Source organism: Motacilla alba, chromosome 1A, assembly GCF_015832195.1.
Source record: "Motacilla alba alba isolate MOTALB_02 chromosome 1A, Motacilla_alba_V1.0_pri, whole genome shotgun sequence".
Taxonomy (NCBI): domain Eukaryota; kingdom Metazoa; phylum Chordata; class Aves; order Passeriformes; family Motacillidae; genus Motacilla; species Motacilla alba.
This window is the reverse complement of record NC_052031.1, coordinates 34,081,203-34,097,017: the sequence shown is the minus strand read 5'-3', so window position 1 is coordinate 34,097,017 and position 15,815 is coordinate 34,081,203. Positions and strand designations below refer to the sequence as shown.

The 15,815-nt window shown below is 41.4% G+C and overlaps 1 protein-coding gene across 1 annotated transcript; it reads left to right on the top strand.

The window, feature by feature from the left end:
• The first annotated feature begins 7,542 nt into the window (after nucleotides 1-7,542).
• Nucleotides 7,543-9,682, top strand: IL22 (interleukin 22). Its single transcript, XM_038155132.1, has 5 exons — nucleotides 7,543-7,817; nucleotides 8,612-8,677; nucleotides 8,773-8,916; nucleotides 9,135-9,200; nucleotides 9,569-9,682. Exons 1-5 carry the CDS (start codon nucleotides 7,623-7,625, stop codon nucleotides 9,680-9,682), a joined length of 585 nt encoding a protein of 194 aa, XP_038011060.1. The 5' UTR covers nucleotides 7,543-7,622.
• Nucleotides 9,683-15,815: the final 6,133 nt, after the last annotated feature.

Below are 15,815 nucleotides of genomic sequence, written 5' to 3'. Positions count from 1 at the left end.
GTGTGAAGACTGACTGCCCTTTGGAAAGCAAGCGAGGCCTGGTTTACATACAGCTTTCACAGCTTCTGTTGGATCGCTCGTTGCATTTGTGCAGCTCTGTTAAAAGTGTTAAGAGCAAGAGCCCTCATTTGCCAAGAGCTTGCTCTTTGCAGGGAGAGTTGGGTGGTACAGCCAGGGCAGCAGATCCTGCTTAGCATTGATGGTTCTTCAGTGGAGGGCGCAAACTCAAGCTTCTTACTCCCCACTTTCTTCAGAGGTCATGATAATGTTTTCTAGTAAAGCATGTCAGCTTTGTAAATGTGACTGACGTTATATTTATGCCAGGTAACCTTATGGCAAGGTAACAAAGGTAAATCTGTGAAGGTTTCAAGTGGACCACAGAGTTTTTCCTTTTAACTGTGTTTAAATCTGATATACACATATACTCTCTGTGTATGTATACATATGTGTTTGTGTGCTGGAACAGAGTTATTTTTTTCCATAGTAGCTAGTATGTTTTGAAATTGTGCTGAAGATCATGTTGATAATACAGAGGTATTTTCTTTATTGCTGGGCACAGGATCAAGATCTTTTCTGCTCCTCACCCTACTCTGTTAACATGTAAGCTGGGGGTGCACAAGAAGTTGGGAGGGGACACAGCCAGGACAGCTGACACCAGTTGACCAAGGGCAAATCCCACACCATGTGGTGTCACGCTCAGCATATAAAGAAGGAAGAGGATGGAAGTGGGGAGACATTCTGAGTGATGGTATTTTTCTTTCCAAGTAACCATTATGCATGATGGAGCACTGCTTTGCTGGGGCTGGACACTTACCTGCCCAAGGAAACTGGTGAATGAATTCCTCATTTTGCTTTGCTCGTGTGTGGATTTTGCTTTACCTATTAAACTGTCTTTGTCTCAACCCACAGGTTTTCTTACTTTTGCGCTTCTGATTCTCTTCCCCATCCCATTCCAGTGGGAAGTGGGTGAGTGTCTGAGTGGGGCTTAGTTCTGGCTGCAATTAAATCACAGCTGTGTGTACATATATATATATATATATATATATATATATATATATATATATAATTTTTTCTGAAACTCAAGGTGTTTTTGTGTAATACTGTCATATGCTGGGATGTCTCCAAAGCACCTGCTTTAGGTTGTGAATTAGAATAGGAATGCCTGGCAGGATCCAGAAAGCATGTACTTTTGGATTTCTCCTTTCTAGGCCCCTTTCTGGTTACAGGGTTGTTGTGACACATAAACTTAATCTGCAGATGCACCCTGCTCTGGAGAACTGGGTGCCCAGGTCTTGCAAGGTTGTCTGTGTGCACTAGGGAAACCTGCTGGGACTCAGTGCTCCCCCAGCTAGAGTGGGCCTGTGAGTTCCCAGAATGGTGCTCTCGTGAGGAATGCTTATTTTTGTTTCCAGGGGGAAGCTGGCTTCAGCCTGTTTGTGTATTTTAGCTTACACGACACATGGCTAAAAACAGATAACAGGAAAACAGCATCGTAATTCCTTTGCTGTAGCTATTTTTTCTGCCCCCATAAATCTCACATTCTTGACAATGATTCTACTCCAAGAGGAAGCTCATTGACTCATAAAACTCTCTTGGGGGATTGTCAGTAGCAGAACCCTGGTCTGGGGAAGGGCTGGGGCAGGGGCTGTTGGCTTCCTGGAGATGGACACAAGTTGGAAAGCTGCTGTTAGTGACATGAGAGCTGTCACCTTCTCTAATGGCTCTGTTATAGTGAATAACTGAGCTGCCAGGGACTCAGTCTCAGAGGTGCTGAGCTCAGAGTCTCAGGGGAAGTGCTGGGCAGAGTCTCAGGGACAGTGTCTGGGCACAAGTACTTCACCTTAAATAGCATTACTTCCCTTCAAAATGGCTTCATATAATTAATCTGTTACATGAGAAAACTGCTAGTACTTGGTCAACCAAGGTGCTGGGGCTATTTCTTAAACTGAATAACTGTTTATTACTAGATTTTGAATTATAAGCCAGTTTGCAAAAATCTGTTCCCATTTAGAGTGGTTTTCTTTGAGCTACACTATGTCATTAATTCCACTTCATCATGTTACTGAGTCATGGCTGTACAACCACACCACACATTAACAGGAAGCTTAAAAGTTTCAGTTCACCTGATCTGACTGTTTGCAAGACATAGTTGGACACATGTAGGTCACTATATAAAGTGATAGTCCCATAATTGTATGTGAATTTACATGCTGAATTAAGAGTTGCCGTCTGGTGGAAGGGGTTAGTAGTGGTGCCTTTGGTGCTGTGAGGCTGTGTGCGCTAACATGGTCTCAATTCTCTTTTTTCCCTCTGTGTGAACTGAGTGTTGACTGCTGCTGAAGTCTTATTAAAACTTCTTTATGTTTTACTGATGTTGGCAAGAGTTTTCTGAAGAAGCAAGACCGCTGGACTAGGATCTATTGCAGTTACATTAACACGGGGGGTGGGGAGGGTTGTTGTTCTTTTTGTATTAATTAGTTAATCATTTAGGGACTGCTGTAGAAGTTACTACCTCAGTGGTCCTGGTAATAACATGGTATTAACACATTAAGAACACTAACACTGGTAGCAGCAATATAGTGTTGTCTCAACGTATCTCTAGGTTGCTTTCTCTTGTATCTCCACTTGAATGTTTTTGAGAATAAAATTATTTAAAACAGAAGGGTTTTTTTTGTTTGTTTGTTTGTTTTGGTTGGGTTTTTTTTTTTTTTTTTGTTTTGTGTGTGTATGGCTGTGGTTTTTATTTTGTTGGTTTTGGTTTTTTGGGGTTTTTTTTTTGTTTTTTTTTTTTCCCCAGAATGTAATTTAAAATTGAGGCAATGACTTCCCTTCCTCTTGGATGTTTTATGATATGAAATACCAGCTTTATGATATAGCATCTTATACTTAGGAGACACAAAAATTATGTAACAAAACCAAGTGAAGATCAAAGATAAAGATCTTTGATGAAAGATCAGATATAAAAGCCAAAGTGTTACTGTTAGAGGAAATGTGTTACTCTGTGTTACAAATGTGGTACAGCCAGCGAAGGTAGGAAATTGCACATCCTCAGCAAAAACCCTGAGTCAGCAGTGCCTGTGCTGAGAACTGTCTCCAGTCTTTTTCAATCACCTAATATTCCCACGCTAAGCAATTTTATTGATGCTAGTCATTCTTCTTCCAAAGGACTCACAATTTCTTACATAACATTAAACCTATTTAAAAAAAAAAAAAAAGAAAACGAAAAAAATCAAGTGAAAATATAACTAACAGTCAAATGCTACATGTCCTCTCCCAGTCTCTGTATTGGTACCATTTCCTCTGTAGAAATTGAATCCCTGCTGCCATTCCTAATGATTGTGCCCAGAAGGCATTGCCTGTGTACTCGGTTTCCATAAGGAATGGTTGGATTACAGGAAAGCTTATTTTATTTTCAAGTTTTGTAGGGAAGAATTAATTTCCACAACTGAGGTTTTCATTGCTGGGTGGAGAGCTGACTGAAATAAGTTTACTGGAGCTTGAGCTGAAACAATTTTAGAGTCTACTTTAATCTTTGGAAAAAAGATTTGGACAAAAGCAGAGAAGAGCTGAGATAAAATGGACCTGAGCTGGAGCAAAATGAGGGGATGAGTGTGACCTGAAACCTGAGATTGAGTATTCAGTTTTAGATGTTACACGACCTATGGCTCATTCATCCAAGGGTTTAAGGGGGATAATCTCATTGCCAAATAAAAGATCCAAGAGCACAGTACATAGGCTCACTTTTCCACATGCCCACTCTTGACAGTGTTTCTAGCCCGATGGCCAGTCTTGACATTTCCAATAGTGCAGTATAATCCTGGCTGGTTGAAAATGTTCTAAAGCCCAAGAGAATTCCTGCATGCTGGTATGTTGCTGCTGATAAACAGCAGCTGAACATCAAAGAACAGTATTGGTTGCTCACCTGTGACCTCATTCAAAGTCAGAAGGAAGTGTCTGTGGCTTTAGAAGCAGATGTGATGCAGAGTTCCAGTCCTCCTCAAAAAATCTTCTGTCTTCAAAATGGGTCAACAAGTCATTGTCGAGAATATTTACCGCTATGGTTTCTTAATGAATTAGGGAAGTTCCACGTAATTAGACTTCAAAAGTTTATAGGTGAGTTAAATGATAGGATAGACACTAAACTCTTGGGGTGGTACCAGGGAGAAAAAGTGACCTGTGAACAATTTCAAAATAATTTCCTTAATTAATTATACTTGAAAAATTATAGAGAGTACTTTATAGAAGCCTAAAGATCTTTGGTAGGTTTTAATTAAAATGAAAGAAGAGGACATATATTTTCTTGTAAGACTTTCATATTTTAAACAGTGCTACTAGCCTTAAATATTAAAATATCATTAAACCTATTAAAAATCATGAAATGAGAAAGGGAAATTACTTCCCCTTCATTTTTTGGATATATTTTGTCCAAAGAAAGAGTTTGCTCTTCACAAAGCAAGACCCTCCAGTTATGGTTTCATCCAGAGTACCACATTTTAAATGAAAGGCAACTTTCCTTCCACTGCTCTCTCCTGCTGTGCAGTTCAGAGTAGCCCATTTGAGAAGGGGAATCTAACCAAGCAATTTCCTTGAGGTTCACCCTAAGTGATGGTTCAATACCTTGTTTTTGAAAAGTCTACTCTATTTCCTCCTCAAACAAGAACAAAAATAAACTCTTCCTCAAATGTAGCAGAAAACACAGAGCTGAGGTCTCTTCTGGACTTCAGCTGGGGACTGGAGTAAGATCCTGGAGAACTAGCACAGGTTTTCAGCCCCATCTTTCCATGGGATGTATTGCTGGGTGTATCTCCCATCCGGGGTGTGGTGAGCCAGTGAAAAGAGGTGGTAACTGTGGCTAGTCTTTGTTCGATGCAATCTCACAACACAAATACAAGACCCTGGGAATGGGAGGCATATTTCCACTTCCAAAGAAATCCTATTGACATGTTACAAGGAATTACTGAAGCCATGACTGTGGCTACACCATAGCTCTGTGGCACCAATAGTCCTGGGAAGAGGCCAGGAATAATCTCGTGAACATGGGAAATGTAAAGTCTGCTGTGTTAGTGTCCAGTAACATCTTGGCTGTTTACTTTTGGGCTGGACCATACTCAGAGTAAGCTAGAGGGATGAAAGATAGTTGTAACTCACAGCTACTAATGAAAGGGTAAATATTGCAAAAGCTTTAGGAATGTCATAAAAACAGAATTTGCAAAACATGAATTAATGCACTTGAAATATGCATTTCAGCATGTCAGTGTCTGGAAAATAGCAAGGTAAATGAAACAACTGAAACAGCCTCAGAAGGAGGACATGATGGCAACACCAAAAAGTAACGTGGCTGAGATGATTAGCAATACAGATGGGAGGCTAACTTAAGGTTTTCTATCAAAATAGCTATGTCCCAGTGTATGGTTTCAAATAAAAGAGCAGGAAGACAGAAGAGATCCTGTAATTACTGCAGGCGAAGGGGCAGAAGAAAGATTTGGCATCTAATTCCTCATAAATCGACCTCATTTTGTTTAAATATCCATCAGGACAAGGGATGAGGTGTGCTTTTCACAGTGGTTTGAACTGATGGGCGTGGCATAGCACCTGCTTAGGTCATGCAGCCTTTCCATGGGATTGGAGCCACAAAAAGAGGTCAGGCAAGCTGGATCTGTATCTGATGAGTGAGTGACCAAAGGGACGGAGAAGTAACATCTGCCAGAAGGACAAGAGGACAGGGAATCTGAATGCCTGTCCACAGCTCCTTTGTTTTAGGAATGAGTAGTAGTTCTAGGAATATATCAGTCATCCATCAGTTCTGATGGATGAGCTGGTGGACAAACCTCAGTTAGAAGCAGACTTTGGTTATCAGACTGTGTTTAACACCTAGGGAGGAGTTAGTGGAAATGCATTTCAGGGAGGGTCAATATTTCAAAGCAGCCTATCCATCAGGGTTCTCCCAGTTTGACCTTTAACATCTGTCCTTTGGTTAAGTAAAACTCAGCCTTTCTTCTTCTCATTAACCTATACCCCCACTGGAACTATTAGCTTGAAATATAAGTGGAAAAGAGTCTAGAAAAATATTCTTGAATAGCCTCGTGGTACATTTGGGTGTGAACTAGACTGTTGACACCCTGGGTCCAGACTCAGTTTCTGCTGCCTGCTGCAGTCAAGATGCTGTTGGAGGCTGGTCATGGGAATGGGTACCTGAGAGGGGCATGGAAAAGGAGGGGGTGATGATGGCTCCAGGGCTCAGCTTCAAGGTCACAGATCTGTGCAGCACTGATGTAGCAGGTGTCTAAGGGCAACTGAGGCAGGACTGAGACATGGAGGGATAAATTCATGCTGCAGATGCATCAAAGGACGCTAGAGAATAAACCTCATTCCACTCAGCTTTTAAATGCTTCCTTTCAGGTGTAAGAAAAAAATCTGGGCATTTCAGACCATGAGGTTAGGTTGATAAAGGCTCTTGTCCCAAGAACCCAAGTCACAAAGAGTGGAGCCAGCCAGACGGATGCCCACCCTCAGGGCTCTCAGACATCCACTCTCAGAGGCAGAACTGAAGCCTTGGTTTTCCAGATCTCTTTTCTCTATTTGTCACCTGTGTGCCTTGTGGGTGTTAGAAAACCAGGAGTTTACATTTGCATTAGTTCTGTGTTCTCATGCATTACCGTCTACAGTTGGGGTGCAAATTGCTGTCTAAAGAGTGCAGTGTCTGTTTGGAACACTGCTTGGTATTTCAGACTGAAGGTGCAGCACTGCCTTCATGTTAGCGGAAGAGCCTTAGGAACCTGGAAGTAACCTGGATTGATACATGACCAGCTCTAGTCACTTTACCTGATTACAGCCTTAAATACAGATGATATTTTTGAAAAAGGGAATTTGGAAATCAGGCATGTGACAAATGCAGTGTTGGTCCTACACAGTTTCTGATCTCTCAGAGAGGATTGCACAGCGATGTGCAAATGGCCAGTGACTCCAGTGGGCCCCTGTGTGGGGAAGGGTATTTTCAGGGTAGGAGCCACAGGTGGTCAGTTCTTTGGTTCCGATACAGTCTCTGATCACTTGTGTGCACCCGTCAGCAGCAGTGAAACCAGTCTTGTACCACAGAAAACTTGATGGTTTTCTGACATGAAATTGTCAAACAAGTCGGTGCATTATAATTGGGACAGGAGGCCCAAACTCATACAATTCTTAAATATTTTTATGCAAAAAAGAAGTCAGGATTCCTACCCTGGTAAAAGCCCCTGCTTTGCCCCACATTAATATTTGGGGTTTTTTTATGGGAAACTAAAGTTTATGATGGCCTTGAAGTTGTAATTGTGGGTTTTGAAGTGGTTAGGTAGTTCTCAGAAGAGGATACTGGAAAGTAAGAGACTTGCTGATGTCATTTTTATTTCACCACCAGTACCCCAAAAAAAAAAAAGCTGAGAGAGATATTGGTGGCCCTATATAAGGTGCAGTTCACCTCCTGCAGAGCACATCAAGAATCACAGCAAGGTAAGGCTTGCAGCCTTTGTGCTGCTCTCACTCTGCTTCACCCGCTCTCCTTGGTGCTAACGCTGCCTTCTCTCCTCACATCAGAGCTGAGCCCCGTGTCTGCAGCCGACTGGGACGGACCATTCGGACTCTGAGCCATGGCTTCCCTGCACACCTTGTCCAAGAGCTTCCCAGGATGGGTTTTCTTCTGCTGCTGTTGCTGTCTCCCTCTTCTTCTCACCAGCTCTCTGCCTCCGAAAGGAGCTTCCACTGCCCATCATGCCTGCAGGCTCAGGAAGATCAACTTCCAGCAGCCCTACATCAGGAATCGCACCTACACCTTGGCTAAAACGGTATAGTCATCTGTGTGCTCTTCATGGTGGGATCTGAGGGCCTACTCCTCTGTTGGTGCTGTGACTTCTAGCCTTTGACCATCCTCCCTCTTTCTGCTGCCTTTCTCCAGAAAAAGAAAAAAAGTGAATTTGCAGTTCAGGCAGAGTTTGGGTGTGTGGAGCAGGTCTATTGCCTGCTGGCTGTGTAGCCAGGGGAAGCTGCTGCCTCTCCTCTTCCTCTCCTCCCCAGGGGAAAGACAGCCCCTGAAACAGCACAGCTGCTTATTTTCAAGCAGCTGCTACCAAAGTGGGTAAATTGTGAAATACGACATTAAATTTCTCAGTTTGCTCAGGCCATTTGGAGTTGGGCCTGTCCATGACTCCAGTCACAGCCAAGCAGGTGCTCAGGCATCCTACAGTGCTCTGCTAGAGCAGGTTTCCTGGCTGCCTTTGCCATGGGTGGGTCTCCCTGGGTGCACGCCATCGAGCACCTCCCAGCAGCTCTGTGGGCCACTGTGAGGTTGGCCACCTGCAGTATCTGGTTTAGTCACCATAACCACGACGACTTCTGACTTTTGAGTGGGGGATACAAGCTCAGACCTCGGCTTATTTATTTTCCTGTGATACTGACCTTGAATCTCACCCAGCTAAGGGGAGAAACAGATAGGCTGTCCAAGCTTATCTACCTGTAACAAACTGTGGTGTCCATTCCCTCATTTCACCTGCACTTTCATTGCTGATGAAAACTTCTGGGTTTAATATTTATTTTTAAGTAAGGTTCCCATCACCACCTGACTCTTCCTTTTTCCTCTCAGGCCAGTGCCTCAGACAAGGACACGGACAACAGGTTGATTGGGCAGCAGCTCTTCGTTAACATCAGGGTAAGCCTTACATGAGGAGTCTGATCTTTGCATCCCTCTGCAGCACTTATGATCTCTTGCCTTGATTTAACATGACCTCTTACTTTCATATGTAGGAAAACAACCGCTGCTACATGATGAAGAGGGTCGTGGAGCTCGTAGTAAGAGATGTTCTCCTCACTGAAGTCAAGAACCAGTACCCTTATGTTGAGGAGGTGGCACAGTTCTTGGCATCCCTGACCTCAGAGCTGAGCAGTTGTGTGAGTAACGCTGGGTTTCTTTCCCTTTGATTCTCATTGCTGCTCCTAAATCTCAGAATGTTACAAGCAAAAGGCAAAAGCAAAAGGCAGTGATATGAAAGGAAACCTCAGATCAAAGATATGAAAGTCAGAGTTAATAGAAAGGTGTGAAAAAGAAAAAATAGTACATCGTTGCATGTAGCTGTCCATCTTATGTCTGGATGTTTCCTTTCTCTTAGCAATTCTCAGGAAAGAGAGACCCCATTGAAAAGAACCTGGAAGAAATGAAGAACAAAATGGAACAGGTACATTTTCACCAAACATTTCGAAGGAACAGTTTCAAACCCCAGTCCTTTAGATGAATTATGAAACAAACTCGAGATTATTTAGGACGTGAAGCCTACGAGGGCATTAAATAGGAGATTAATGGTATTTCCCCTTCTAGCTCGCCCTCACTTAGCTCTCTGCACATGTTATGGTAATTTAAACCTTAAAAATTAGGTTTCAGGAAGATTTGAATAAACTAGTTTATATCTTATGATATAATGACACTAACAGAACTGTGTAAGAGAACTAGGAAAGTAAATCATTGATTCAGTTTCTGTGACAATCCTAATTTCAATTTTCAAAAAAAGTAACTAGTTGCTAAGATTTGCATTCTGCTCTTTTCTAGTTGGGAGAAAATGGAAAGACTAAAGCCATTGGAGAGCTGGATTTACTGTTTGATTACATGGAAAATGCCTGTACTGATGCCCCAAAGAAGGGAGGGAACAAGAAGAAAAATTGAAAAAAATCTGGATCAGGCTTGAAGAGATGTCTCTGCAGATCTCTTGCAATAACTCAAACTGATTAGCTGCAGCTATGTCCATTCCCCTCAGATGCAGTATATTTTTCACTTGTGTCAAAACTAGAGAACTAAGTGGGCAGAGACAGGATGCCTATTGCTGCCTTCGTTGAAAATGAAAACTTCAGGAGATTGCCTCTCGATTGCAACACAGGGCGTTAGTTATTTACAAAAGCACTGTTCTGTCCTCCTCATCTCCACAGGAATGAGGCAACCATTTCTGTCTTTTATACACTGAAATTTGACACCTACGAATCAGCTTTTTTTAAGGCAGTGATGTTTTGGTGTGATGTTTTAGCCAGGATGTTTTGAGTCTCCTAGTTGGAAATCTCTCTTGCATATGTTGCCCCCTTCTGACCTTTGCCCTAAAAGTTGGTATTTCAGACTATTTCAGAAGTAATTTTTGTCATTTGTATTTAATGGTAACTTATTTTAAGGTAATAATTATACAATACTTTTATTTATATAGATTAATTGAAAAATATCCAAGGAAATGTATTTATGAAGCTTTACCAGAAATTAACACGTTTGTGTGATATTTATATGCAGATGAAATGTTTTATAAATGCTTGCACTTTAATTTATTATAATAAATACTTTGGTCCTCAAATATTGCCATTTGCAGAGATTTTTGTCTTTTCTTCCAACACAAGGGAGATGACACTCATTGCACTTGTGAAGCTGCTGGACTAGTGACTGTATTCTTGTGCCCAGAAAGGATGCAAGCTCTGCCTGGGGCCATGCTTCTTCACCATAAGCCTGCAATTTTGACTTCTCACAGGCCAGGGCTTAGTGGGGAACATGTCAGTCACCCTTTCTTGTAGGGGATGGTGAGAAAAATAGCATCACTCCTGAAAGTCATTGGTTTGGTTCTCTGGTTCTGGCTCGGTACATGCAGAGACAAGATTCCCCCTTGAACAGCTGCTGTTGAAAAGTCTCAAACTATCCCCACAGGCCAGATGACGAGGAGACAAACAGGCAGCAGCTGCTAATAAAAACTCAGAGCTCTGCATTCCCACTGCCCATCCACAGCATACTGAGCACAAATGGTGTTCTGCAGCCTCAGGGATCTGAGAGTCCTTCAGAAGAGAATGTTTGGTGCCTATTCTCAACAGAAACTCCAAGGCAGAAAAATACCCCAAGTCCCTGAAGCACTGTTTAATCTGTCATTATTGTGTCATGTCCTTCAGCAATGTCTCCTGGAAAGACAGAGTTGTTCTGGTGTAGCCAGGGAAATTGGTGACTGGACCAAGGCTAAAGGGGTGAAAAGCATCCAAATAATCAGAAATACGTAATAGCAGATTCCAGCAACTGCTGAAGTCTTCTTGAGTGAGGCCTTACCATTTATTCATCAGGGCAACAAGTCTGCATTTAAAAAATGCTGCTCCTGAGCCAGAGCAAATTAAAGATGGATATAAAAGCATCCATCCATATTTATTTTTAACACAGTTTATGTGAACTGAAATCACAACACTTTCTTGTGGGAAATCACATATTAGACTGGCATATGATCCATTTGGGTGATGGATGCCTATTACCTGTCAAACTAGATTCATTCAACATGGTTTACTTTTCCCCACACTTTCATTTGCATATCACAAGACATGATTTATATGCCTGTTCACAGTCAAGGCAGAAGTGGCCCATTAATGACAGGCGGCCAGGATCTGGCACTGCATGACAGTTTCAGGGATTTAACCTTTATTATATAATCTGTTGGATGTACATTTCTTTTCTTCTGGGATAAGGAATTTTGTTGTCAAGAGCTATTGGCCAGCATCCTTTCTCTTATCACTCAGACTTGTGACAACTGACAGCAAGGGAAGGGACTTTAAACACCAAATGAAGAGTTCACTTCACTTCACTGACCTTTGACATACAGTCTTTCCTTGAACTACGTCTGTCTCCCTTTACAGTCAGTGGAGGATAAGAGGAATTATACAGGTGACATTTCCCCGGAATGCATTAGAAGTTTATAAGGTTAGAAGTATTAGAAGGTTGTGGCTTTGGGCAGGATAACACAACTTTACCCTAAAAGTACCCGTTCTGTTCCTTAATGATAAATAAAGACCAGACCATGAGCCACGTACATGCTGTTTCTTTTTGATAAAATTGCTTCACAAATGGATAAATAACTTTATTCCTTCTTCTGCTTCCTTTATGTCTCTTCTACATTGTCCTTACAGAGTTGCCCTGCCCAGAAATGTCAAATCAGTCCGAAGTTTTCCACACTGAGGCTAAACCCAGATTAAAATCTGTTTGTCCACAAAAGCATAAAAATGAAGTCAATTAATTGTCAACTTCTCCAACCCTAAAAGCCACCAGTTGGAAGACTCTACCACAGAAACTTCATGAGCTGGAGCCCTGGAAATGCCACACAGCAAAATTTGTAGAATTTCCTTCTCAGGTTTTCTTGCAGGGTATGTGTGACTTGAGGATGTGTGAAGGATGGTGGTGATGGTCAGTTTTGAATAAACAAAGGAAGTAGTAGTCAGAGTAGGTTTCCCTTAAACAGGAGGAAATGTCTGGGACAAACAGTTACTGACCAAAAGAAAAGAAAAATGTAGTTTCAGTCAGGCAAGCTGGGTTTTAATTCAGTTAATAGTTCCAGTTCAAAAAAGGAAAATCTTGTTGAAATGTTCTGTTCTGACATTTTCTAAATAGTTAGTATTTTGGTTTTATGTGCATTTCTTTCAAAGGTTGACAAGAGATTTGAAAGCAAAATGAGCTGTTTCATTCTGAGTTGGACAAGTGCTTTGGGCCTAGACAAAATGAATTATTTTGGCTTAATTTTCTGGGCCCCCAAAAAGAAACTCCGTTATTCATGCAATTCTAATTCCCTTTGCCCTGTTTTCATTTCCATTTTCTGCCTCCAAGTTATGGACTGTTTGCAACTCCCAGAGATCCTTGACTAGCAACCTTAGGGAAAGCACCTGCTCCACATTGAGGACACCCCCACCACAGGGGCTGCAGGACCTCTTCCTGGGCAAAAATTCACAGACCACTCTGCAGTCAAATTTGCATGTCATTGACTCTTCCTCCCCTTCTCTTGCGTTAGGTGACCAGAACAGGCACTTTTTTCCCCCCACAGATAATTTTAAAACATTTATAAAACTGCCTCTGAAATGTCACATTGTGAAGAGAGAAGAAGCCAAAGCATGAACAGAAGTTTCCACATCCTGCTGAGTAAGTATTGGTGACAGTTTAAGAAACATGTCTTAAATACCTTGCCTGGAGTGTTACTCATTTGAGAGATTTAGATATTCAATGTGTGAATATATACTCCCCAAGTGACCTAGAATAATACAGGGTTGATTTTTCCAATTTGCTGCTGGAAGTATATTCTAGGCAATGCAAAATGTTGAAGCTATCCTGTTCATAAATCAGTGGCATGTGATTATGTCAGTTTGTGCTTTAAACTTAGCTTCACAGTTAGCTGCTCTGAAGGCATGGACTGCAGCAAGCAGCAGTAAATGCCTGACAAATTTTTCAGTCAAGGTAATGACCACAGAAAGAAGGAAAAACCTACAATGCAGTTCTGTGGGACCCTGGGTATTATTGACAGGCCACTGCCCCCCCAAAAAAAGTTTGTTAGAAAGCCATGTTAGGGTGAGGTAACTAAATACAGACTGTGCTAAGGCTGGTGGCACTTCTGGGGCTATGAATGATTCATAGCACGTATCCATTTGTGACACCTTTTTCATGGTTAACACAAAGCTGCAGACATTATCAGATTAACTGTATGAACTTCACCACTAACAAAAGTGCTAAACAGCAATGCAAGTGAAAAGATTTCTTCTCAAGTCTAGGAAATCACTCTCTCTGTTAACCTTTATATTACAAATCCGTGGCCAAATATGCATATATCAGTTTCTATGGTTTAATTTGGAATTCAATGATGAATGGTTTGAAAAGATTCCTACATCTTTCCTTCCCTAAGGAGAAATTAAAGTAAAAATTTTATTGAGAAGAACCATTTATCCTCAGCAAACTAGCTCATGGGACCCAAATGTAAATATTTTTCCAGTATGAAGGATTAAAGCACAGCATTTAATATTTCCAGGATCTGACCATTTTTCTTACCCAAGTTTGATTTAAAAAAAAAAAAATAGGGCTATCTTCTAAACTAAAAATATTTTCTCTTCAGCTATGGGCAGCATGGATAAAAATATTTTGTAAAAAAGCAGACTCATTAATATGTATTTAACTAGCTTACTTGAAACTGTTTTATGGTTGTTTCTTCAAGAACTAGTAAGGCTTTTCACCAGGAAATTGTAGCCCTAGTTTCAAATGACTGAATGCAAAGTGATGCTGTTTTTCAAAAACTGCAAAATTGTACCAATTTAAAGTTCTCTTTATTCTACAGTTTTTTTCCAAAAGAAAGATTTCTGACTCCTACTGCATATTTAAAGAATACTGATGATGTTCCTTAACAAGTGAAAAGAATGGGGCAATCATGCATCTGTGGTAAAGTCTAAAGCTGTGCAATCATGAAGATTGACTTTCTGATTAGGCCTTGTGATGTAAGAGCTCCCCAATGGATCAGTTCATCCTGTATCTGGTCCTGCTCCACAGAAGGTAGAAAGTAAGCTCCTATTGACTTCAAAGTGTGTAAGATCTGACTTGTCGTTTGTGTATTTATAGGCTTAATTATACTACAAAAAAAAAAAAAAAAAAAGAAAGGTTTCAACAGAGATAATGGAAGTGATGATTTTGACTGCTCTGATAAAAGGCTTTTTCATGAAAATCTAATGTATTAACACTTGTTTGAAAAGCAGAAGTTCCAAAATAAAGTTTAGATGCTGCTTGTCTTTGCAGTGACCTTGTATTTACTGTTGGTCTAAAAATACCCAGACCTTGTCTTACTTCTTACCAAAAACATCTGAAGAGTTTCTGATTTGACCATCTTTTTTCCTTCAGGAGTTATCCTTTATAATGTGAGTCCTGACAGTGTTGAATAGGGGAAGAAATTCCAGATTCTCTCTTTTTCTTATGTTGTCACCAAATAAACAAGTGGTGTGACTGAGATTTAAGGTAGATATTGCCAGATTTGGGGATGTTATCAACTCTGGAGCTTATTTTTACTTTGTCAGACCAAAAAGAGAGTGCTTGTTTGTCAAGAACAGTGTTTGGCAAAAAGTATGATTGGTTTGTAGTCATTAATGTGAACATCAACGCTGTGTTCATTTCTCCTCTATGTAGTAGAGGTTCAATTTTGTTTAGGAAAGCATCTTGTCTTGATGGGAACCATGTGTGGCTCAGAAAATGCAGGACAGTTACTTGCACATGAGATATCTCGTTTAACTTGGCATGTGAGCTTGTAGCCTCCAAAACAGGGAGCTGCTCAGTGTTGTCATTGTGCCCTCGTTTTAATATCTGCCTGTCAATGATTCAGTTCTTACCCAACTTGGATTTCTGGGAACTCAAAACAAATCAGAGACCAAGACTCTGATCCTGCAAATTGCTAAAACACCACATATTCTCCTCATTTTGATAGTTGCCTTATATGAGTCATCTGCCCAGCTTTGATGCCAGAAAGCCAGCTAGCAAAGCTGAGCTGCTGCCCACGGGCGCTGGCAGAGCCCGTCCTTAGCCCTGTCAGCAGCAGGGCTGGCAGGCAAGGAGAGCCTGGTGCCTCCATCAGCCCCGTGTGATGTGCCACAAGCTCAGACTCCACACCCAGCCTCAGGGCTGCAGCTGAGCCTTACAGATTCCAGGCATGGACTTCAGGGTGTTTGTTGGAACCCAGGACATTCCTCTGATTGCCCTGGATGGCTCAAGACCCTGGCAGGGGGCTCAGAGACCTTGGCATGGAGTCAAAGGCACCTGTGCCTTTGATTTTAACCCCTGGAAAAAACTACCAGCTTTGTGTGAGCATTTACAAGCCACAAGAGTTTGAGTAGAATGATAGTTAATTTATCACAGGGTGAAAAAGTAGAATTTTGGGGTTTTTAGAATGGGGGTTCAAGAAGCAAGACAGAGGAATCTGGGCGTGTCCTGTCTTTCTCTTTGTCCTTCTTGTCCTCCACCTTCTGCTGTGATGGTGGCACTTTTGGATTGGTTTAGAGTAGAGACA